The 24,651-nt window shown below is 42.4% G+C and overlaps 1 protein-coding gene across 2 annotated transcripts in view; it reads left to right on the top strand.

Moving 5' to 3' along the window:
* The window catches only part of CPA6 (carboxypeptidase A6), a 919,575-nt gene that overhangs the window by 889,249 nt on the left and 5,675 nt on the right, over positions 1-24,651 (top strand). For both annotated transcript variants that reach the window (XM_078687189.1, XM_078687190.1), the window contains exon 10: positions 1,342-1,426. In XM_078687189.1, the coding sequence (XP_078543315.1) occupies positions 1,342-1,426 (85 nt within the window). The remainder of the gene's footprint in view (positions 1-1,341; positions 1,427-24,651) is intronic.

Raw genomic sequence — 24,651 nt, forward strand, 5'->3', positions numbered from 1 at the left:
ACGGACTCCTTCTTACCTGATTTGTAAGAAGTAAAGACCTCACCCCACCTGGCTGCGGCTCAGGACATAGGTGAAGCACCGCTCTGAAAAAGGTGAATAAATCCAACAGCTGAATCACTCACCACAGTGTCAACAAAAGATTCAATACAGAACATCCAGTCACTCCGTACTTCTACATCTTACCAAAGGTGCACAAGGAGCAACGCCCGCCGCCAGGGAGACCGATCATTTCTGGCATTGGGTCCGTATTGGAACCCTTGTCGACGTTTGTTGACCATTTTTTACGCCCAAAGGCACACCTTCCTGCACAGAAACAATCACTCCCCTCAACATAGACACCCTTGCCAATTCTGGGTTGCAGCGCGCGCAAGGTAAATTGTTTCATTTATTTAATTACTTACCTTACTCCTGTCCGTCGTATGTCGGACTCCACTACCCCAAACCCTGCCCCTACCCCCCACCACCCCGCAGCACTCCCATGGCGAGCCACCACTGTGTTCAAGGGTCATCTCCTTTCTTAAAGCCGCAGTAAGATCCAGGAAATCAATGGACCAGTAGCCTATTGGTGTGGCTTACTCTTGCTTATCATTGTGAACTCATTACTGATAGCAGCACTAGCTAGCGCCCCTTTTAAACAAATGCAATGTTATAACCATCACTGCTATATAAACTGGTTTGTATTATATTAATTTCGTATTTTTCTTATTCTCATCGTGTGTATTTTATGTTCACTGTTTTACACTTAAGAATTATTTCTGTTGCAATGCCCAAGAACCAGCTTGTTTGTTAGATGGCACTTTATCCGCCTCCCCCAGCCGACAAATATGTTTTAATTACAAATTGCACTTTACAGCTTTTGTATGATTTTTAATAATTATTTGTACCACTTGCTTGCTTTTATTATGCCTTGTTTTTTGTTTCATGGCCACATCTGGCCAAATAAAGATCTTTTATATGATTTGATTTGAGTATTCATTAGGTAGCCAGCAACCATCACACGTACTTCACACCCAACCCTATGAGTAAGCATATATCTGAAAATGGATTCCTGCATTTCCCAAGAAATTAGAAAATCTGCACTAAATTTCCCCGGAAATCTACGAGTTGACATTGTACCACAGCCATAGTTAAACTCAAGTCTAGTCAAATTTAAGTTGCATTTGTGATATAACTTGCTTAATTATCCTTTTATTGAAAGAACTGAACTTCTAAAGATATGACTATCAATATTATGAAATTGAGTGGCAAGGCGAAATTAACCTATAATTTTAGGTTTCAGCTGCCTAGTGAATGCTGATTCAAGGTGTGGGAATTCTGATTTGTTTGTTTCTTACTGTGCAGGAATCTGCAGCCATTGACGCAGTACGTGCGCTTCGTTCAGCATACGGTGTGAGGTACAAGTATGGACCAGCATCCAGCACTTTGTGTGAGTGTTTCTTAAGTCAGCACAAAAATGATGGTTATTTTATTGGTACCCGAAATCAGTGGATGAAGTGCATAACAAAAAATATGGTGATGCTGTGATGGGTGAGCGGTGAGTAAGCGGGTGGGATCAAAGGAGTGGATAAACAACTAAATATTCTGTAAAGTTTATCAGACTTTCACCTTTCACCTTTAGTTTGGTATTTACACATAAAAAACTCACTGCTTACATGAACATTAAATGTAAGTTAAGTTAATCAGTGTGAAATGCACTATTGTACATTATGAAATCTCTATTAGTTAATGCACTGTAGACATCTGTGTGTGTAACCAGAGAGCCACAGAATTTAATCCTCGTTGGTGCAGTGGAAAATGGTTAGTTGTGTATGTTTAGTGTTAGGAGTGCCTAGTCTGTGACAGAAAGCACTATGAATATGTAAGTTTTTATTTTAAACGTTCTTACAGTATAATATAGGGTACTAAAAGAGGCGCAAAAGGGTTAAGGATAAAAAAAAGTGCTCCCAAAATACAGATTTTAGTAATACCCAGACTGTACGTAGTGCATTTTTTTGTAAGTGTCTTGAAACGCGCGCACTTCACAGCTCAGCTGGTAACTCCCTCGCAATAACACTCAGAAAGAATAAATCTGTGTCATCAGGAAGCTTCAAGTGATTCCATCAGTTAAAGCGAATACCGACTTCCAAGCACCCTTTACACTTGCAGATTGCCCAGTTGCGCACATTTACATTTCTTTCAGGCAGCAGGCATTCTGGCAAGAAGGCTTGTTTAGCTATCTCTCCCTCCTCCAGTTTCACAGCACAGGAGACTCCCTGCCTTACACTTCAACTGAAGCATTTTAGCTGTCAGAATTAACCAGCCCCGGACTGCTGTCTTGTCACAAAAAGTAGGGGAACTGTTTCCTTAAATAAAAAAGTTTACACCCATACAGACACTCACACACCCACTCACAGAACCCTATAGCTACTCACATTGACGTCATCGGCCCATAGAGCCACTCACACCTCCATTCACCAACCTATACAGTCACGCACACACCCACTTTCAAAGGTTACAGGTTACAGTTAGGAAATACAATTAAAAAAACCTTAGAAACTTACTGAAAAAACGAAAGGTTACAGTGGCATTATTGTTAGGAAATAACATTAAAAAACCGTAGAAATTCACCCAAAAAAAACAAAGGTTACAGAGATGTTATGTGTGGGTGTGTGAGTGGGTATGTGTATGAGAGGTTGTATAGGGTGTCACTGGGTGTGTAAGTGGTTCTGTGGATGATGTCATGAGTGATGTCATTTGGGATGTCATCAGTGATGTCATCAATTATGTCACTGACCATGTCATGAGTGATGTAAAATGTGAGGTCATAAGCAAAGCAGTGCATTGCAGGGTAGCGTAAGTTATAGTTAACTCAGGTAACTATAACTGCTGAATTTAATGGTTATGTATGTGGGAAATCGGAGTCTAACTATAATAGCTTTTTTTCAGTGAATTTCTAAGGTTTTTTAAATTCTATTATCTAACTATAATGTCCATCTAACCTTTGTTTTTTCAGTGAATATATATATATATTTTTTTCCCCCACTGGAAAAAATAAGGGTGAAAGTAACGTTATAGTTAGGTCACCGTGATGTCAATTATGAACAAACTAAGACACTCATTGATGATGTCATCAGCGATGTCACCAATGATGTCATTTGAGATGTCATAAATGATGTGATAGAAATAAGCAGTGCATGGGTGAGGTGCAAGTTATAATTAGCTCTGCTAAATATAACTGTTGAATTTCTGTGGTTTTGTTTACATCTTTTTATTACGCTAACTATAATGTTACTTTAAGCTTTGGTTTTTTAAGTGAATTTTTAGGGCTTTGTATATGAGGTAATATTTTATCACCATACATAAAGCTAACCATGGCAGGGTGTTGTCCGCAGGGCCTGCTGCAAACCCCCCACAGGCAGCCAACCCCACACGATCTTTGGCTGTACACAGCAGGGGGTTGGCAACAACGTCTGGCTTGCAGCCAGGCTTTGTGGCCAGCCCAATCGGAGGCAGCCAACATCTTCACAGGTAGGCAAATTCCTGCCGTACACAGCCTTCACACTGCCTGGCGTGGGGTTGGCTGCATGGCCTTGCTTGCAGCTAGGCCCTGCTTCCAGTTCCTCGCAGGCATCCACCCAGATGGAGCCTACCTCAGGCTGCTCACTACCATTGCTCATGCAAGGACTGGGGTTAGCAGCCGGGCCTGTGTTGCAGCCAGACCATGCTTCCAACTCTCAGCAGGTGGCCAATCCCAAGCAGCACATAGCCTTTGCCCATGCACACCAGTGGGTTGGTCTTCAAGCCAAAACATATATATTATGGGGAGGAGGGCGTACATCCCCTCCCGATCCTTAATTGGCCCTAGGAACCCCCATCCCCTGGGGCAAAATGTGATAAAATGGGAGGAGGCATGCTCCCCCCCCCCCTCCCGGAGCCTTTATCGGCCCCAGGGATCTCATTCCCTGGGGCCATGCCTTATTTAATAGGGATGGAGCTGTGATGTTGTAAAGGAGAACCCACCCTCGGACACGATGCACCCGCCCTAGGAGTTCAGCGGTGAAGGTGGGACCTGGAGCTGTTTATTAATATACCGTTTGGAACCGCCGCTGAGGTGATGGACCTGCCAACCATGAAAAGGTAGCGGGCTTTACAAGCACCGAGGATCCCGATTCATTTGACCGACGCCTGCAGGAAAGTTACCTGTTTCATCCAGCGGCTGGCGGGGGGCCTGTCCGGTGCCATTAGAACTTTAGCCTGTAACGATGGACTAGGAGGGACTGCTTCAAGGACACAATCAGCATGGTGTGCAGGCCCCTCACGCTGTTACCGACAATGGTCCATCAAGAACTAATGTTATTTTCCATCATAGAAGCAATGTTTTAATTATATGATTGCCGGTACGATGCGGGGGCTGGGACGCTACGCAGCTGGGGAACCATGGCCATACAAACTGTAGCCCTCCTATTGGCTGTGAGCCCACCAATGAGAAGTGATAACACAACTCATAAGCCAAACAACAACCGGATGACATATTTTAGGAGTTTTACTCATGAGACGACTGCTTTTTAATAAATATTGGTTTAACCCCGTGAGTGCACGTATCCTTTTGGATGGAACTGTGATATATGAATATATCTTATCAAAGAAACTCTGCTTGTCGTACCGTTCACTTAAGATTTGGAAAAAATGGACCCTGTAGAACTGGTGCTGATATTTTGATGGCAACAATCCGCCATGACGCGTTTCGGCCTGAACCTCGAATGCATTATATATATATATATATATATATATATATATATATATATATATATATATATATATATACACACACAAACCCTTTGCTCCAGAAGGAAAAAAAGGCACGTACACGAAGCTTGGAAGATTATGGCTTCTTTTAATGAAAAGGGTCCCTCGTGACCCAGCAGATGAAAGAGAGAACGTTTTCGGCTGTTCAACAGCCTTTATCAATCTGATTGACGCCATTTTTCCCCCACATATATAGTGCTTAATGCAAAGAAATGGTAAAAATACTGCACGAGCTGCAAACACTTCAAAATCTGATTGTACATACAAATAACTGTTCAAATAAACAAAAATAACTTGCAATGTGTGCAACTGTACAAATCCTGAAAATAAATGAAAGACATAAAATCAAAAAGCAGCTCTTAATACAATACATCCATTACTAATAAATATCACATGGCGTCAACCACCTCTCATTAATTTAAAAAGTACACTGAGGGTTGAGTGCATATGGGTCATACTGTCGACCTGAAATGCCAAGTTAAATAAACAGAATTCTGCTCGCTTCATGTTTGCCAAATGATATGATCACGTGCTATTGTCTTACACAGTGACTGCTAAATGAAGTCAAAATTACGTAATGCAGAAACCACTTAAATGAATAAAAAACACCAATTTAGTCCAAGTGCAATGATATAAGTTTGCCCAATAACGCTTCGCACCGAACTTGCGTATCAACAGTGCCGTATCTACTGCAAAGATTAACATGAGACTACCTGTCCCATAATGCCATAGTGTGGCATTATTTGCGAGATGTCCAAAGATACAAAAAATAGAAAAAATAAGTGTTTCCAAATATTGTAGCGGTATGGGCTTATTGCACAACTGAAATAAACATTAATGTCACCAAGCTACTGCAAAGTTCCATGGTAGACAACAATGAAAGTTCCATCGTTCAGCAAACGCTGCTTAAGTGAAGGCAGATCCCAGGCATTACAGACGGTCCAATCGGAATAGTCCCACTGTACAGCAACCCACTTGAATCTTACAGCAGGGTCGAGGGGGATCCCCATACCAAGATTGATAAGCACCACAAGCCTCACCACGATTAGGGAAATGCCCATGCGGTGCCCAGTTACCAGAGTGACCACGGACTACTGATATATATATATATGGTATAGTGGAGGAATATGTGATTGTTAAAGAGGAATTTACTTGTAAGCTTAATTTCTGGAGACATCCAGAGCTTTTGAGATGGGACGAATATTGTTTTCTAGAACAGGATCATCCGATGATACACGTATTTTATATGATACCAAAGGTTCATAAATATCTCATTAGACCCCTTGGGAGACTTATAATATCTGCATGGGATAGTGTATTTGAGAATGTATCGAAATACATCAATTATTTTTATAACCCTATTATCACCACTCTCCAATCCTACATTAAGGACACAGCTGATTTTTTAAAGACACATATGTGATGAAAAATGGGAGCAAGATATGCTTCTAATGACAGTAATTGTTTCAACGTTATATACCAGCATTAGACACCAGGATGGCCTTAGGGCAGCACATCATTTTCTCTGTATGAGACCCATAGGTTATACAGCACATAATAGAATGCTCTTAGAGATGATGGAGTGGTGTTTTGTTTAACCAAAAACAACTTTGTGTGTGACAATCAGTTACTCCAGCAATAGAGAGGCACAGTTATGGGCACCTGCTTCTCCCCTAGCTTTGCAAATTTTCATATGGGTTGGTGGGAGGAGCAGGTGCTTGGGGGTATTGAAATTAAGCATTGGTCTGGAAATATTACAATGTGGCTGAGGTTCCTAGATGATCTGTTTGTGCACTGCAACAGAAGCCTGCCTGTTTATGTCAGAGTTAAACAATAATTATCTCAATGTAAGATTTATAGGCAAAACAAGCAAGACGTCATTGAATTCCTTGATGTATCAATTCCGATGGGGAGTGAGAAATTGGAAATCTACAACGGGGAATACTATTCTTCATGCCAGAAGTTTCCATCCTGCCCTTTTAATAAAGAGTATCCCCTTTGAGGACTTTTATTCAGCCAAATGGGTTTGTAGTACCAAAGAGGACTACAATCTGATTGAATCAGGGATGATGGGATGTTTCATACAGAGAGGATATTCGTAAAGAATATTGAAAGCAGCCTCAAGTAGAGCTAGATCCCAGGACATGGAAAGGGCCCTCTTCAACCCCCTGAAGTCTGTGACAAATAAAAAAGTTGTAAAAGATTCTTCGCACAGATTTATTACTACATATAACTCTGAACCTGCTACAGTTTGGTTAGGTTTTACAAAAGTATTGGCATCTGATTAAAGAGGACCCTATAATAGGTACTCTTGTTACTAAACTCCCACAGATCACATACAGAAAACCAAAATCACCGAGGGATTTTTTGGTTAGGAGTGATCTCAGTACTAAAACCACCAAAAAGATGTGGCTTATCCCCAAGGATGGATTAAAAAAAAATGCACCAAGTGCAACGCTTGCAAGAATGGAAAGATTTTGACCACACTACATACCCATGTTAAAAAATCATCACGATCAAAGGTTATCTTACCTGTAAATCAAGCTTTGTTGTATACATTCTCAAGTGCTCCTGTACAAAACTGTTTGTGGGTAGTACCACTCTACCCGTACATAAATGTATTTTACAACACATAAGAGCCATTGTGGGGAGATAGGGAGAAGTAGATATGAAAATTGGAAACATTTTTAATTTTGGAATTGGATAGTAATGAACTGCATTGCTTTAACATTAATGAGGAATTATACACCTGCCTCTACTAAAGTTTAGACTCCTATGCATGGCTTCCTCTGGGCGCTTTGAATAGTTATTTGTCTTTTAATTTGACATATAAGAATATATTTTCTCCAGGATTGGTGTTGTTTTTTTTAAATAATTTCCACTGATATTTACAAGGCCACTCATTTTTTAACAACATTGTTAGGGACTTACATTTCATCATTAGACCCAGTTGGTTCTAGCACACATATTAGTGAATGATCAACTTTATTTTTATGTACTATTTGAGGTTTAATAATGATTTTACAGTCACCCACTTGGGTTTTTCTCTCCTGTTATTTAGTACTATTAACCAAGTGAGTTGGCGTATATTGTTTTATGTTCAATTATGAAATAATGTGGCTAAGTAACTATTCATACTGGATACTATTTAAGTGCAAGAACATTATGTAATATTGAAGGAATTGTTGTCTCCTTGAGAGCCTTGTATTTTAACATATGGGTTAGCACTGAGCACTTTAATGGTGAGTTGATCACATAATAGTTGGCATATTGGTGGCATTTAGCCACAATCAAGTTAGTAATTGTGCACCTGATTTTAATATTATAAGCATATTTGGTGTCCTTATATTTTGAACTTTGGATTTGATCAAAATAGTGATTCCCCCTTTTCGCCCCTGTAATTGTTTTATTATGATCTGTCACTGTTTTAGACATTCGTAGAATTTAATGTTTTATTTGTTTTCTACTTATTGAAGGTGGCGCTGTCCCCAACGGTGGTAATTTTTATCACTAATGTATTACAACTGTTTTGAGGGCATTGGGGGACTAAAAGGAGAGATTATTTGTGGAATCAGTGTTTTCATATGAAAATTTGGAAGTTATAAGATGGCGCAGACCAGCCTCGAGTGACCTGCACCGCAAATTCCTTCTTTTGTGTTTATTTCATTTGATATATTTAATGAAGAGAGAAAACGGTGTTCGCTGTCGTGACCAAGGTTGCAGGCAACAACCACAATGCGTAGACATGTCATTTCTTGAGTAATGAATCTTTGGAAACCACCTTGAAGTGTTGTTCACATCCTTGTTGAGGCTCAGAGATAACTGGATATATATATATGTGTGTGTGTGTGTATGTATATGTGTAAATACATACATATATATGTGTAAATACATACATATGTATATGTATGAATACATAAATTTGTTTGTATTCATACATATTCACACATGACAAAGTGGTTCACTGACTTGCAAGAACCATGATCACTGAAGTCCGAGGGCACAAAATGGTACACTCAAGAAATTTAAATCCATGGGTTAGTCCAGGTTCAGTTAAGAGACTTGCATGCTGGGTGTTGCTGCCAATCCCCATTAAGCATGGCCAAGGGGCAGGTGCAGTCGAGATTGGTTGCCTGTGGCGGGTTGGTCACTTGAAGGGGGTTGGCCATAGTGCTTGACCCACCGCAGGGTTCTCCTGACTAAAGCCAGTTTGCTGTAGGGCCAAGGCAAAGGGATTGTGGATACTTTCATAGATTATGGCTGTAGTATGCCATCAAAAAAGCTGAAATTCCCTGCAAAAAACTTCTGTGAAGGTGAAGTTATGGTTTGAATTGATTATAAGACCTAACATATGTGTCCAAAAACATTTGAAGATCATTTAAAAAAAAACTTCATTAAAGAGTTACAAAGGGCACGGCCATGCCAGTGACCAAGATAGCCATACAGGTGTGAAGCTCGGGAATCGTTAGCCCACCATCAGCGGCTTTCAGGCTTAAATACTGCAGCCCTCAGCACCGACACTGTCCGTGATGCTGGCTGAGCTGTCAGTGAGCTGTCCCCTGCTCCTTACCTCAAGATGTGAAGATACGGGGCTGGGACATCCAGCCATGCGGACGAGCCCAACCCTCCACGAATGACCTACAGCGACAGGGGCCGCAGGCGAGCCTGAGGAGCGAGCTATTGAGCCCTGCTGGGCCCAACCTGGCTACACCAACAGTGACGAGGGCCATCGGATTGGAGCTGCCCGTGCTCCTGACTGGCGGGCCGCCCTGGCTGGGACAGCAGCCGCCGCTGTTGATATTTCTGCTGTACGGCCAGCTGGGGACTCGCTGGGCGGCGATGATCCACACCCCTGCTAGGCCTCCTCTTCGGGACAGCTGCGGCCCCTGAATTGGTGTGACGCGGGCCACATCTTGATTATTGAGAGCATCTGAGGACGGAGGGGCATGTCCTGGCGCGATTAACCGCTGGCCAGTTCTGCTGGACATGTGAGGTGAGTGCGCTGCCTGCGGTCTAACAGATGGATCCTCGTTGGCCCAGCTAGTGAGCACCATTGGCGCTTCCTGCACATGGCGGCCCTCCGCTCCCGCTTCCCTGTTCCTGTGCCTGTGGGAGTCTTGGGCTGACCCTTGGCTGTTATATACTACGCACTGTGGGCACACTGCTCTAGGTCACTACGCTCAGCAGACGTTTAGACTTCCTGGACATGCAACCCCCGTTATACCGTGGGGACCGGCTCTCCCTTGAATCACCTTCTATACACTACGCTATATACTACGCAATGTAGGAATACTGCTCTGGGTCATTACACTCAGCAGGTGCTTAGACTTCCTGGACAGGCAACCACTGTTGCACCGTGGGGACCGGCTCTCCCTTGAATCACTATCTGCGGTGTCCTGCCCTTTAGGTGCTACACGGAACCCCTTCCCCAAGGTTTTCAACACTTTGCACAGGGGACGATGTGTGGCGCCGCGGCCAGGTTGACTGATGCTGGACTCTGGGGATCACGGTTCGATCCCTGGCTCCCACGGCAGGGGTCTACCCAGCACCATGCGGCTCTGGGCAATAGCTTGCTCTATCTTCCCAACGGACCCCAGCGCCGAGATACCCCTTTGGGGGTGATTCGTGCGCTATACAAGTACTGGATTTACATTTACATTTTGCCATCCTGCTGAAACAGAGAACCGCCTCTTGCATACGCACAGTGCTCATTGGGATGCCCCTGTGCTGGCCCTTTTAGCCATAGGAAGATATGGGTAGGGGAGACCCCAGGCAATCTGACAGACCAGGGACCATGTCCGATGCTCTTTGTGTGTTTTTTTATACATATTCAGTATGGAACACTAAATAATTGGTTTTCCCCACAGAACCATTTGTCATCCATTTCATAAACGTCCAGGGTCTGAGGGACACAGGGGTACTCCTTTACAGCTCCTGTAGCCAGGAAACAGGGCCCACTATACCATCAAGGAGCTGTCATTTCCATTTATCCCAACTTCACTTTGATGGTACAGGATGTGCAACGTAAAGACCTCAAAACCCTCTTGCGCAAAAAAGGCATTAAATATGGCATGCTATAGCTGGCCAAGCTCTGTGAGGAGGTAGATTTCAAGGCCAGAATCTTTGAATCTCCAGCTGAGGTGCTCTCCTTTTGTAGAAACTCTTGCCTGATGTGGCACATTCACCGTGTTCGTCCCCGGGCCCTGCTCCAACTGGCTCTGAAGACTCACATCAAGAGGATCCCCTTTCCTCTGGCTAATTCAACCATCACTAGACCCCCGGCCTGGAGCCCCTGGAAGCCAATAAACGGCTCGTCCTCATCCTGTTCACTTCACCAGCCCATATGGGACACATTTGTTTAGCCTGTGGTCATATATTGAAATATATTAGATATGTATCTTAATGGGCTTTGTATGCTGATGCGTTGATCACCCTTGAAGTGTTTTCCATGTCTTGACCTAAATGATCTCTGTTCTGTTATTGGTTATTAGGGATTCACTGAGCTGTTTGTTTCTCTGTGTGGGTGGGGGGTGGTGTTGGGCTTTCTTGTCTCGAAGGGTATTGTTTGAAGTTTCTCTTTTATTATTTCTTACACCGACTTGGAAGGTATTGAGATTACGGTCTGTCACACTATGCTGATCACATTTTTTTATATCACTCATGACAACCTTGAGCAGAGCCTCCTTCGCTGAGATAACGTTTCTCACATAGAACGTTAGTGGCTTAAACAACCCCACAATGGCAAGCAAGTAATGGCTTACCTTAGTAGCCTTCGCAGGATACCCCTTCATTTGTGTAAACATGGGAAACCCATAGGTTTTTCTCCAATTACAGTACCTAATCACGGGGTGTGTGCACACTTATCAACAGAAGCATCCCCTTCCACCTTCTTAACAGATTTATTTATAAGGAAGGTAGATATGTGGTATTTGAGGGTCGATTTTCTGATCTCCACGTATTGCTCGTGAAGGTATATGCTCCAAATGTGGACAGTCCAGATTTCTTCCACGAGCTCTCATCCATAATGGAATGGATCAATGCTTCCTCAGTCATATTAGGTGAGTATTTAAATATGGTATATAACCCGACACTACGGGAGCCCCTGGTGTTGGCAAAACCCAAGCTGCTAAGATATTCCAAGATATCCGAGATACCTATTGCTTAGCTGAAGCATACATTGCACCACTCCAACATACACTTTCTACTCTGCACCTCACGCTGTGTGGACACTCATTGATTACTGGTATTTGTCAGCTGTGGCTCTTTCGTGGTTGCAGGTCATACAACATCTACCTCATACCATCTCAGACCATTCCCCAGTTAAGATGACCCTCCGCATTCCACTTGGCAGGATTGGAAAGGAGGTGGTGCTTCCCCAGCACCTCCCTTCTGGAAACCGTATTCCGCTCCGAACTAAGAGATTCTATATTGGAATATTCTGAATTTAATACTGGCCCAGTCCTTATGGGAAGCCTTCAAGGTATATATTCAGGGAATATGTATTTCCTAACACACTTTGGTCCTCTGAGATATCTAAAATAGCATAGTGCGGATGGAAGCAAAGTTGAGGGTTCTAGATGAGGCCACTACGCAGGAAAGGGAAGGATACTGGCATGCTGCAGCGATCTAATTTACTGAATAAATTCCGTTCATTGGCTGGAAAGGTGACCACATTCCTGGGCACATTTTCTCTGTCCGCCAATATGGGAAGAACAAACACCCGGAAAGCACCTGGCACGACTCCTCCAATTGAGCCGAAATCCGTGATTTGTATCTGAGCTGCTTCTTGTTACCAGTAATTCTGATGTGACTCAGGCCCTACAATGATATTATGAGCAGCTATGGAAAGAGAGGATGCTAGAGCAGCCTATTTAGAGGAAATTGCAATGGTATGGATCACTGATGCCCAAAGGCAATTTCTAGGTGCACCTATCTCTGCGGAGAAGGTCGCCTAAGCCATAGATGCCTTAGATGGCACTAAAGCTCCTGGCTTAGATGGCCTGGCAGGTGCGTTTTATAAGGCAAATAAACACATTCTCATCCCCCACCTCATGGACATGTACTCTGAAAGCCTTGAGGAGGGTATGCTACTGTGTACACTTAGAAGGCGGTAATTACTCTACTGTTAAAACCTGGCAAAGACTCCCGACTATGTGCCTCATATCCTCCACTGTCCTTCCCAAACATTGACAATATAATACTGGCCAAAATACTTGCCACTCGATTGGCTTTACTGATGGCTCAGATTATATCACCTGTACAAACACAGTTTGTACCACACAGGTCCACATCCTTTAATAGCCTTACAGTCTTTGCAGTTCTAAACAGAGTCTCTCCTGAACTTTGAGATATTGGACACGGAAAAGGCTTTTGACTCCATGGAATGGTCTTTCCTCCAGGCGACGCTGCACAAACTTGGGCTCCCCACTGCTCCACTAGCGGGGCTCTGGGTTAATAGCACGATTACTGTCACGTTCACAATAGCCAGGGGCACGAGACAGGGTTGCCCCCTGTCCCTCCTCCTACTCATAATAGCCATGGATCCATTTGGTGCGTCACCTGCAGGGGAAACATCTACACCGTAGCCTCTGATTCCGCCCTGGTTGGCTCCGTATATACATGTATGTGTACGACATATGATTATTTAACTGCAATCCGTCTTACATTCTCACATCTGTCATACGGTAAATCTTTTTATTTGGGGGGTTCTCTGGCCTCCCTATCAATTGGGCAAAATCTGAGTTGTTTCCTCTTACAGATGTCACCACAAGGTTGCCCTGTGAATACCCACTCCAAAGGTGCGACGAGTCTACGAAGTATCTCGGCATTATGATCAATAAAACTAAGGAGCAGGTAGTTTGTTTAAACTACGGTCCGGCCATTGAGAAGCCCACAATCCAAGTGCGCCTCCCTCTATCCATGGCTGGCCGGGTATCCATCAGCAAGATGGTCGTTCTGCCTCAATTTTTGTATTTATTTTTAAACATCACCAAACCCATCACCAATACTTTCTTCTGCACTCTTCGGGGATTGCTGCTATAGCTTATCTGAGCCGATCGCAGAGCCAGGATTCAGTGGCATACACTCATCCTTCCTTATGACAGGGGCAGGCTCGAGGTTCTTGATTTTCAAATATATTACTTAACCGCATTATGCCAGTTTGCGTCATACTGGTTTCACACAGACTACCCTACTCAATACCTGAGCGGGATCAGGCAGAGGATATCCCTCTCTCTTCCTTTTAACCCTGTGGAATTAAGCTAGAGCCTGCAGACATACAAACACTGTCCACTACGAGCTGGGCTTGGCAGAAAAGTAATCGACTCCTGGGAAAGTGTCCCCTGTTCTCCCCCTACTCCCAGTAGCCAAAAACCCCTGGAAATCCCCACCCTGGGAACTGGTGGTGCAATGTACACTTAGAAAATTTGACCTCCATACATTAGGAGATATTTTCCCAAATGGTCATATCATCTCTCATACGGATGATACAAGGTTTACACAAGCTACACAACTGGTTTCACACAGATGCCAGACTACCCTACTCAATACCTGAGCGGGAGCAGGCTGAGGATACACCTCTCTCCTCCTTTTGACCCTTTGAAATTAAGCTAGAACCCATAGACATACAGACACTGTCCACTATGAGATGGCTTGGCAGAAAAGTAATCGATCCTGGGAAAGGGTCCCCTGTTCTCCCCCTACTCCCACTAGCCAATAACCACTGGAAATACCCAGCAACGTACACTTAGAACATTTTATCGCCATACAATGGGAGACATTTTCCCTAATGGTCATATCATCTCTCAAACAGATTTTATACGGTTTACACAAGCCACACAACTGGACCTATTTATAATGTGGTGGCTGCCGGCTGGATAAAGTATTGCACTATTGCTGTGAGCACACCAAACTTATATCTCCACATCACCGACATAAGCAGCTTCATTTTAAATTCTTACAAAGGGCATACGTCACCCCCACCACGATCGCCAAAATAGACCCTGACAGATCCTCCAACTGTCCAAAATGTAACGCACCTGATGCTGACTTTGCTCACCTCACATGGTCCTGCCCACATATTAGTCAATATTGGAGCACTATATTCGAACACCTCTCACTAATGATTGACATGATAATTGGTCTTAACCTTGCACTGCTTTGTGGTATTATGACAATCTGTCGAACGAAATGCTAATTTATAGGTTCAATTGTGTAATGTTTAGTCTTTTTTATTATGTTGTCTTTTATGATTTCTAAATCGAAATAAAGACTAATGAAATTAAATGAATGAAGGATTGACATTGCACTCCTCCCTGACCCCTTCCTAGCGCTCTTTAGGCTTTGTGGCAAACATTCCAAAATTGGTGCGCAGACACGGGCCATTGCACTATTACTCGCTAAATGGTGGATAGTGCTACATTGGAGTAACAACATCAGGCCGACAGTTTAAGCTTGGATAACAAGCTTAGTCACTTGCATTTCTATGAGCAAAATCTATTCTACACTCCAGCCACCCACCTCCAGACCTAAGGATATCTGGCAGTCACTGCAGGACTACCTTCTAGCACAGGACAACAACACCACCGTAAATACATGCGAGCCTCACAACATCATAGAATGCTGGCAGAACTCCAACGATAACGCTGTACTGTTATCTATCTGTAATCACAGCTGGAAATGCAGGACAGAATGCTGTTTCTGTACTATACAATATTGAATGCTCACCTTCCACTGGTAACACTATTTAATGTGCCTTAACCCATGTAATGGGTTTGTATATAATTATTTTGAAAATTATATAAAGTCTTTTTTTTTAGGAGTTAAAGCACAACAATGGTTATGACTTAAACCCCAAAAAACAATGAGTTTAGACTCCTATGCATGGCTTCCTCTGGGCGCTTTGAATAGTTATTTGTCTTTTAATTTGACATATAAGTATATATTTTCTCCAGGATTGGTGTTGTTTTTTTAAAATAATTTCCACTGATATTTACAAGGCCACTCATTTTTTAACAACATTGTTAGGGACTTACATTTCATCATTAGACCCAGTTGGTTCTAGCACACATATTAGTGAATGATCAACTTTATTTTTATGTACTATTTGAGGTTTAATAATGATTTTACAGTCACCCACTTGGGTTTTTCTCTCCTGTTATTTTAGTACTATTAACCAAGTGAGTTGGCGTATATTGTTTTATGTTCAATTATGAAATAATGTGGCTAAGTAACAATTCATACTGGATACTATTTAAGTGCAAGAACATTATGTAATATTGAAGGAATTGTTGTCTCCTTGAGAGCTATTGTAAGAAGGTTCCGTAGGCATGTAGGTTCTTCAGTTGATCTTTATTAACATATAAGTAATAGCAGTACAGCAACAACACGATAGTACGTCCTCCGTCCTCCCTTCCAGTAACTGACTCCCCAGCATTCGCTCTTGCATACATTCCACGCATTCCACACGAGCACATGCACACACGCGCATACGGATACACACACGCACACAACACGAGACTCACACGCGCGCAACACCAACACGATACCACACACCCTCCTCCTCAGAAAAGCTAAGCACCCACACAGAATCAACCTAATCTATAATCAGCAAATCGGGCAGGCAACTTCCTTACTCTATCACCACGTCGGAGATACCCATCATCAACGCCAGAATGAGGGGAAGCAGGTCTAACATCACCAACGTCCTCAACACCATCACCAGGATCACAATCAGTACTACAACTACCAGTACCGCCACTGTTTGCATCACTAGATAACTCCAATTCTTTTGCAAAACCAAACTCATCACTCAGAAAATAGCCACTACAAGATCCACGATCATGATGTGCACCAGCCACACCACCCCTCTCATTACAAAAACTCAATTGACGAAAATTCCATCTTTTTCCATCTTCTAATTCAACAGCACTACCAAAAACCTTAATCACTTTTAAAGGTTTGGACCATACACTTTCACCCTTCAACACTTTCCTGGGGTTCTTCACCCTGACCAACTGACCAATCCGAACTAGAGGCCAAGCTGGTTTACTACCATGGTGCCGCTGGTTGCGATCTTGATATTTCTTAACCTCGGTTCTGATTTCTTTATCAATATTTCCAGTGTCGTATTGCATTTTATTATTCCTTTTCCTTAACCACCAAGGCACCAACCCAGAGAAAGGTTTCCTGCCCCTCAAGATCTCGAAGGGCGTTCTCCCTGTAGCTGAATGGGGGGTAACACGATAAGCAGTCAGTCTTTCTTGCAAGGCTTTCCTCCAAGGCAACCCTGCACTTAAAGCCAACTCAATTGCTTCCTTGACTACTCTGTTGAAGCGTTCAACTTGGCCGTTGCCTTCTGGGTGATATAATGAAGATCTAACATGTTTGATACCCATCACATGTAAAAACTCTTCCATCTTCTGTGACACAAATTGGGGACCATTGTCAGAAACTAATATTTCAGGAACACCCTCTCTAGAAAATACGTCTTCTAAAAACTCAATAACCACATCTGATGACATCCCACTTACCATCCTTACCTCGGGCCATTTAGAATAATAATCCACTAGTACAATGGCATAACATTCCGTGGATGATAAAGCAGAAAATGGCCCCATAAAATCAATAGCTACTTTTTGCCACGGATACTCAGGTAATTCAACCATGGTTAATGGTACATGTAATGGTTTAACTACTTTATCGCTAGTACAACAAATCTTGCAATCTCTTACTAGGCGGTCCACCATAGAATCTAACCCTGGCCACCAAAACCACTCCTTGACCCTTTTCTTCGAACTAGACATACCACCATGTCCTAAGTGGCTTCTCTCAGCAATAACCTTTCTTAAGCCCACAGGGGGAACGATCCTGTCGCCCCTTAGGATGATATCATTGGCTATACACAATTCATCTTTAATTTTGGAAAATGCAACACATTCACCACGTAAACTGGACTCCCTTGGCCAACCCTCAACGATAAAACGTTTAATCTCCTTCAGGACTATGTCTTTCTCCATCTCATTCATCCATGATGTCTCCGAGATACCGCTAATGGCATCCTGCATCCCAACAAGAAATACATCCTTAGTGGTGAATGCTACTTCACAATCAGTATTGGTTATAACCTCCTTGGAATCTGCATTGGGTAATCTGGATAATCCATCAGCAACTACATTATCTTTACCCGGGATATACTCTATGCTAAAATTAAACATCTGCAACTTTGAAGCTAATCGAGCCAACCTTGGAGTTAAGTTTTTTCCTCCCTCAGGTCTTAAAATATTCACTAATGGTTTGTGATCCGTACAAATTCTAAATTTCCTCCCCCAGACATACATTCGAAATCTTTCAGCTGCCCATGAAGCCGCCAATAACTCTTTCTCAATCACGGAATAGTTCCGCTCCGCTTGAGTCAAGGTGCGTGAAGCATATGCTACTACCCATTTTTCAGATTTAACTCGCTGGGAAAATACAGCACCAATTCCATAACCAGATGCATCCACAGATAATACACATTCAGCCGTTGGCACAAATGGTTTCAGACAAGGAGTGGTAACTATCTCCTTCTTCACTTCCTCAAAACATGTCTTTTGTTGCTCACCCCATGTAAATACTGCACCTCTTTTTAATAACAATCTCAAAGGTTCAACCTTTGAAGCATAGTTTTCAATAAAACGTGAATAAAACTCAGTGAGTCCAAGAAATGACATCAATTTCTCTTTGCTATTGGGCTCCGGAACGGCTAAGATAGCATCAACATGACTGATTTTAGGTCGGATCCCATCTTTAGATATCACATGTCCTAAATATTCAACTTCAGATTTTCCAAAAACACATTTCTCATTTTTTATGGTTAAACCACTCTTTCTCAACGCATCTAGAACCTCAAATAAACTTTTATCGTGACATTCTTTGTCTTTCCCATATATTAAAATGTCATCTTGAAAGACCTTGGCATTCTCAATGCCTTGTAAAACTCTGCACATTTCCCTTTGGAAAACAGCCGAAGCACTGGCGAGACCAAATGGCATTCGTTTGTACCTGAACATTCCTTCTGTAGTTATGAAGGCAGTACAATGTCTAGAATCATCATCTAATACAATTTGATGGTACGCGCTGGTTAAGTCAATCTTGGAAAACCAAGATGAGCCACCAACAGATGATGTAAGCTCCTGCAGATTAGGAAGAGGGAATGTGTCCACCCAAATAGCTTCATTTAAACATCTTAGGTCTACGCACAGTCGTAAATCGCCATTAGATTTAAGCGAAATCACGACTGGCGAAACCCAATCTGAACTTTCCACAGGTTCAACAATGCCATCGCTACATAGTTTCTTAAGTATCTCACCTAATTTTTCCCTATAACTGATGGGAACATTCCTAAGTTTTTGTCGAATAGGACATGCGCCCTCTCTTAATATTATTTTATGTTTGAACCCAACCATTTTGCCAATCCCATTTGAAAACACATCAGGAAATTTTTCTTGTAAGTTTGAATAAGTATCATTCTGAATGCATTCATCTTGAATAGAATAAACAGGACATTCCCGTCTGGGGTCAATTATCATGCCTAAATCAAAAATGTGTGGCCACCCCAAAATAGTTGCACCTTTGTCGGCCACATAAATTTTACCCTGGCACGAATTACCGCCAAAGATTATTACGGCAATTATGAACCCTTCTAAAGGTATTTTATGCCCAGTGTAACTACCAGGTCGTACATCAGGACCTAATAATGGTCTAGTAGGCCACAGAGATTTAAACAAATCCATGCCCATAATGGTGTACCATGCACAAGAGTCTACCATGACCTTTACCTCCAACCCATCAATAGTGACCAGGCAGGACGGTAATTTTTTCACCTTACTTGTTTCTTTAAAAGATTCATCCTGTATGCTACATACATCACCTACAACATAGAAAGCATCATCTTGGTTATTAGCATGAACACAATTAATGTCATCTTGTTCATCACTTTGTAAATAGTTAACTTTAGCTTTGAAATCTCGACAGACCTTAGTAAAGTGTCCCTTTTTTTTACAATTAGTGCAAATTTTGTCAAGAGCAGGACACCACTTATAATTAGCTAGATGCGTCAAAGATCCACATCTAAAACATGCAAACTTTTTTGATTCACCAGTTTTTACATAAGTTTTTTTATTCCCCTTTTTATTAGAGTAAGATGAATAACTAGTCCTACTATCGGTCTTGGGTTTATAACTATCAACCTTATTCACAGCATTGATAGATGCAGAATCACTATCATTTTTTTCATTTCTGACTTCACGAATGCATTGGTCATTTATTTCCACGCCTCTAGCGACTTCAATTGCATTCTTCAATGAAGTGCTGCCAGACGACCATAATTTCTCCTGGATTTTTTTGGATTTAGTCTTCATAAGAATCTGGTCCCGCAAAACCTGATCATATGTGATGGTTTCAAATTCACAAGTGACTGCTAAACCCCTTAAGGCAGAAATAAATTGATCAATTGACTCATCGCTTTTTTGAGCCCTTGAATAAAACTTAAACCTTTCCATCACTACGTTAATTTTCCTTCCAAATCTTTCCTGCATCTGTTTAACAGCACACTGATAAGCGCCCATATCACCAGCATTTTCAATTTTTGGTAGATTTTTAAACTCCCTCAACCCTACAGCACCTAATCTATGTTTAAGTAGTGATACCTTCCTATCTTGAGAAGGTTCTTCTTCATTTAACACTTCAACATAAGCCTCAAACATATCAATCCAAAGATCCCATGCAATAGGAGGTTCACCAGATTCCGCCAGAAAAAATGGAGGTGGATGAATTGAAGACATTATAACCACAATATAAGAGAAATATAATTTAACACTTGCAAAATAAAAGAAGAAAAAAAAATTTTCAAATACTTGCGCAAACAGTTCACCAAAGTCCAGGTTGATATGAAGTTCCACTTGTACAAAAAGTTCACCAAAGTTCAAGTAGTATGAGAGAAAAGAAAAAAAAATTTTGTAATTGTAAAAAAAATAGTAAATAAGATATTACCCACAACGTAGACTAACTGGATGGCCAGCGTTAATTTTACTTATAAACGCCGTGTATGTGTTTATTTATCTGAACATCTGAACACGTTGGTAAAATGCAGTGTTGAACGCGTTGCTCAATGTTGTTTTGATCGCGTTGCTAAGTTACTGCCTATCGCGTTACTCAGATGTTGTCTTGATCGCGTCGCTATGATACTCTGTTGACGCGTTAATGCAAGGAAAACACATCCAAAATGGCCACACGTTGTGCGTAGTACGTGATGACACTATCACGATGATGACGATCAACTACGGGAAGACTAGGAGATCAACTGCACGCGCAACTGTTCTTCACGAGTCATTCAGTTTAAAAGATGCATCATACGTTGCAGTGGATAGTTTAAGGTAACTTCTTAATTTTCACAAAAAGTTCAGCCAGAAGTTACTCACTGTTGTAGTTGAAAGTCTTTTAGAAGTAATCCGTTGGTTAGTAATTGATAGCAATAATATTCACTGGTCCAACAAGATTTAAAAGTAGAAAAAATTAAAAAAAATCGATGTTGCTGCTGCAAATCCCGCTCGTCGCCATGTATTGTAAGAAGGTTCCGTAGGCATGTAGGTTCTTCAGTTGATCTTTATTAACATATAAGTAATAGCAGTACAGCAACAACACGATAGTACGTCCTCCGTCCTCCCTTCCAGTAACTGACTCCCCAGCATTCGCTCTTGCATACATTCCACGCATTCCACACGAGCACATGCACACACGCGCATACGGGTACACACACGCACACAACACGAGACTCACACGCGCGCAACACCAACACGATACCACAAGAGCCTTGTATTTTAACATATGGGTTCGCACTGAGCACTTTAATGGTGAGTTGATCACATAATAGTTGGTATATTGGTGGCATTTAGCCACAATCAAGTTAGTAATTGTGCACCTGATTTTAATATTATAAGCATATTTGGTGTCCTTATATTTTGAACTTTGGATTTGATCAAAATAGTGATTCCCCCTTTTTGCCCCTGTAATTGTTTTATTATGATCTGTCACTGTTTTAGACATTCGTAGAATTTAATGTTTTATTTGTTTTCTACTTATTGAAGGTGGCGCTGTCCCCAACTGTGGTAATTTTTATCACTAATTTATTACAACTGTTTTTTGGGCATTGGGGGACTAAAAGGAGAGATTATTTGTGGAATCAGTGTTTTCATATGAAAATTTGCACGTTATAAGATGGCGCAGACCAGCCTCGAGTGACCTGCACCGCAAATTCCTTCTTTTGTGTTTATTTCATTTGATATATTTAATGAAGAGAGAAAACGGTGTTCGCTGTCGTGACCAAGGTTGCAGGCAACAACCACAATGCGTAGACATGTCATTTCTTGAGTAATGAATCTTTGGAAACCACCTTGAAGTGTTGTTCACATCCTTGTTGAGGCTCAGAGATAACTGGATATATATATATATGTGTGTGTGTGTGTGTGTGTATGTATATGTGTAAATACATACATATATATGTGTAAATACATACATATGTATATGTATGAATACATACATTTGTTTGTATTTATACATATTCACACATGACAAAGTGGTTCACTGACTTGCAAGAACCATTATCACTGAAGTCCGAGGGCACAAAATGGTACACTCAAGAAATTTAAATCCATGGGTTAGTCCAGGTTCAGTTAAGAGACTTGCATGCTGGGTGTTGCTGCCAATCCCCATTAAGCATGGCCAAGGGGCAGGTGCAGTCGAGATTGGTTGCCTGTGGCGGGTTGGTCACTTGAAGGGGGTTGGCCATAGTGCTTGACCCACCGCAGGGTTCCCCTGACTAAAGCCAGTTTGCTGTAGGGCCAAGGCAAAGGGATTGTGGATACTTTCATAGATTATGGCTGTAGTATGCCATCAAAAAAGCTGAAATTCCCTGCAAAAAACTTCTGTCAAGGTGAAGTTATGGTTTGAATTGATTATAAGACCTAACATATGTGTCCAAAAACATTTGAAGATCATTTAAAAAAAAACTTCATTAAAGAGTTACAAAGGGCACGGCCATGCCAGTGACCAAGATAGCCATACAGGTGTGAAGCTCGGGAATCGTTAGCCCACCATCAGCGGCTTTCAGGCTTAAATATTGCAGCCCTCAGCACCGACACTGTCCGTGATGCTGGCTGAGCTGTCAGTGAGCTGTCCCCTGCTCCTTACCTCAAATGTGAAGATACGGGGCTGGGACATCCAGCCATGCGGACGAGCCCAACCCTCCACGAATGACCTACGGCGACAGGGGCCGCAGGCGAGCCTGAGGAGCGAGCTATTGAGCCCTGCTGGGCCCAACCTGGCTACACCAACAGTGACAAAGGCCATCGGATTGGAGCTGCCCGTGCTCCTGACTGGCGGGCCGCCCTGGCTGGGACAGCAGCCACCGCTGTTGATATTCCTGCTGTACGGCCAGCTGGGGACTCGCTGGGCGGCGATGATCCACACCCCTGCTAGGCCTCCTCTTCGGGACAGCTGCGGCCCCTGAATTGGTGTGGTGAGTTACAACGGGGTAGACCCTAAGAACTCTCTGACCTGGGTCAGTTAATCAGGTATATGTAGAAGTGGTCGGAGTCTGGTATAAACAGTAACAAATATCTCAAAAATGACACCAATTTTGGTAAAACACTTCACATTAAATCAAAAACCACAAATGTCATTCGAAAAAGAACAGGTTCACACATTCGGTGCATATTTATTTTGCACATAGTGACTTATAGAATGCATGAGTTTAGAAGGTATTGCAATTAATGCATTCATAACATAAGCAAAATTAGAAAGCGTACATTTCTATACAGTAAACACAATCATGTGTATTGGAGCGCTCACGGTGCATGGAAAAAAGGGGTATTTAGAGGGGATGGGTGTGTGGGAATACAAGTGAGGACCGGGTAAAGGTGGTGTGACCAAGTTGAAATCACAGTGAGAAGTGAAAGCCTTTACAGTCTATGTACAGATCAATTGGGTTCCAAAGTGGTCTCAAACATAGGTTCCGTGAACATCCATTAATGAGTCCTATGTTTGGAACAGAATACAGTATCGGTTGTCGACGTTTCGACCCCTGATGGTAAGGGTTTTTCAGAACCTCAGGCTGGGGTCTTCCTCAGGACATGTGGTGGGGCAGGAGCGCCTATGGGTAAGGTGAAAGCAGTGAATGTATCTAATCGTTAAAAAATATATATATAGGGTGCACTCGAACTAGAGGGGTAGGTTACCTACTTGGTTAGGGTCCGTTTGGACCTCGAACTTGGACCTCCAGGGTTCCTAAGTTGTAAGGTGAGCCTGTAGATGGAGTGAGAGAATCAGCGTTACAGTGGGCCGCCCAACACGTGGATGGAGCACCTGTGTAACGGACATACAAATTCAAAACAGGGGGAGCACTTACTGGCAGCTTTTCATAAATCCGGTTTGCTTGCGTGGGATTCAAATGCCCAATAGACCGGCCGGTCCATGGGTGGAATCCGATTGATTCTGAAAGTAAATGGATGCAAAGGGTTGGTTTCAGTCAGGACCAGATAACCAAAACTGCCGCCAAAATCACATTGTAATAGTTTGTGAATTGCGCGGTAACAAGCGTCAAAGGGACGATGTACGCTAAAACAAAAATGAACCATCATACTCGTCATTTAATAAGGTAAAACGGCAAGCTGCCCAATAACTGAAACGACCGCCAAGATCACATTACAGTGGTTTGTGATTTGCGCGGTATCAAGCGTCGAGGGGAAGGTGTACGCTGAAACGAGTTTAAACCATCATACTCGTCATTTAGGGTAAAGGGCGGCTAGGTACATAGTCAAAAGCCCACAGCGG

This window comes from Lissotriton helveticus, chromosome 4_1 (genome assembly GCF_964261635.1).
Source record: "Lissotriton helveticus chromosome 4_1, aLisHel1.1, whole genome shotgun sequence".
In the NCBI taxonomy this organism is placed as follows: domain Eukaryota; kingdom Metazoa; phylum Chordata; class Amphibia; order Caudata; family Salamandridae; genus Lissotriton; species Lissotriton helveticus.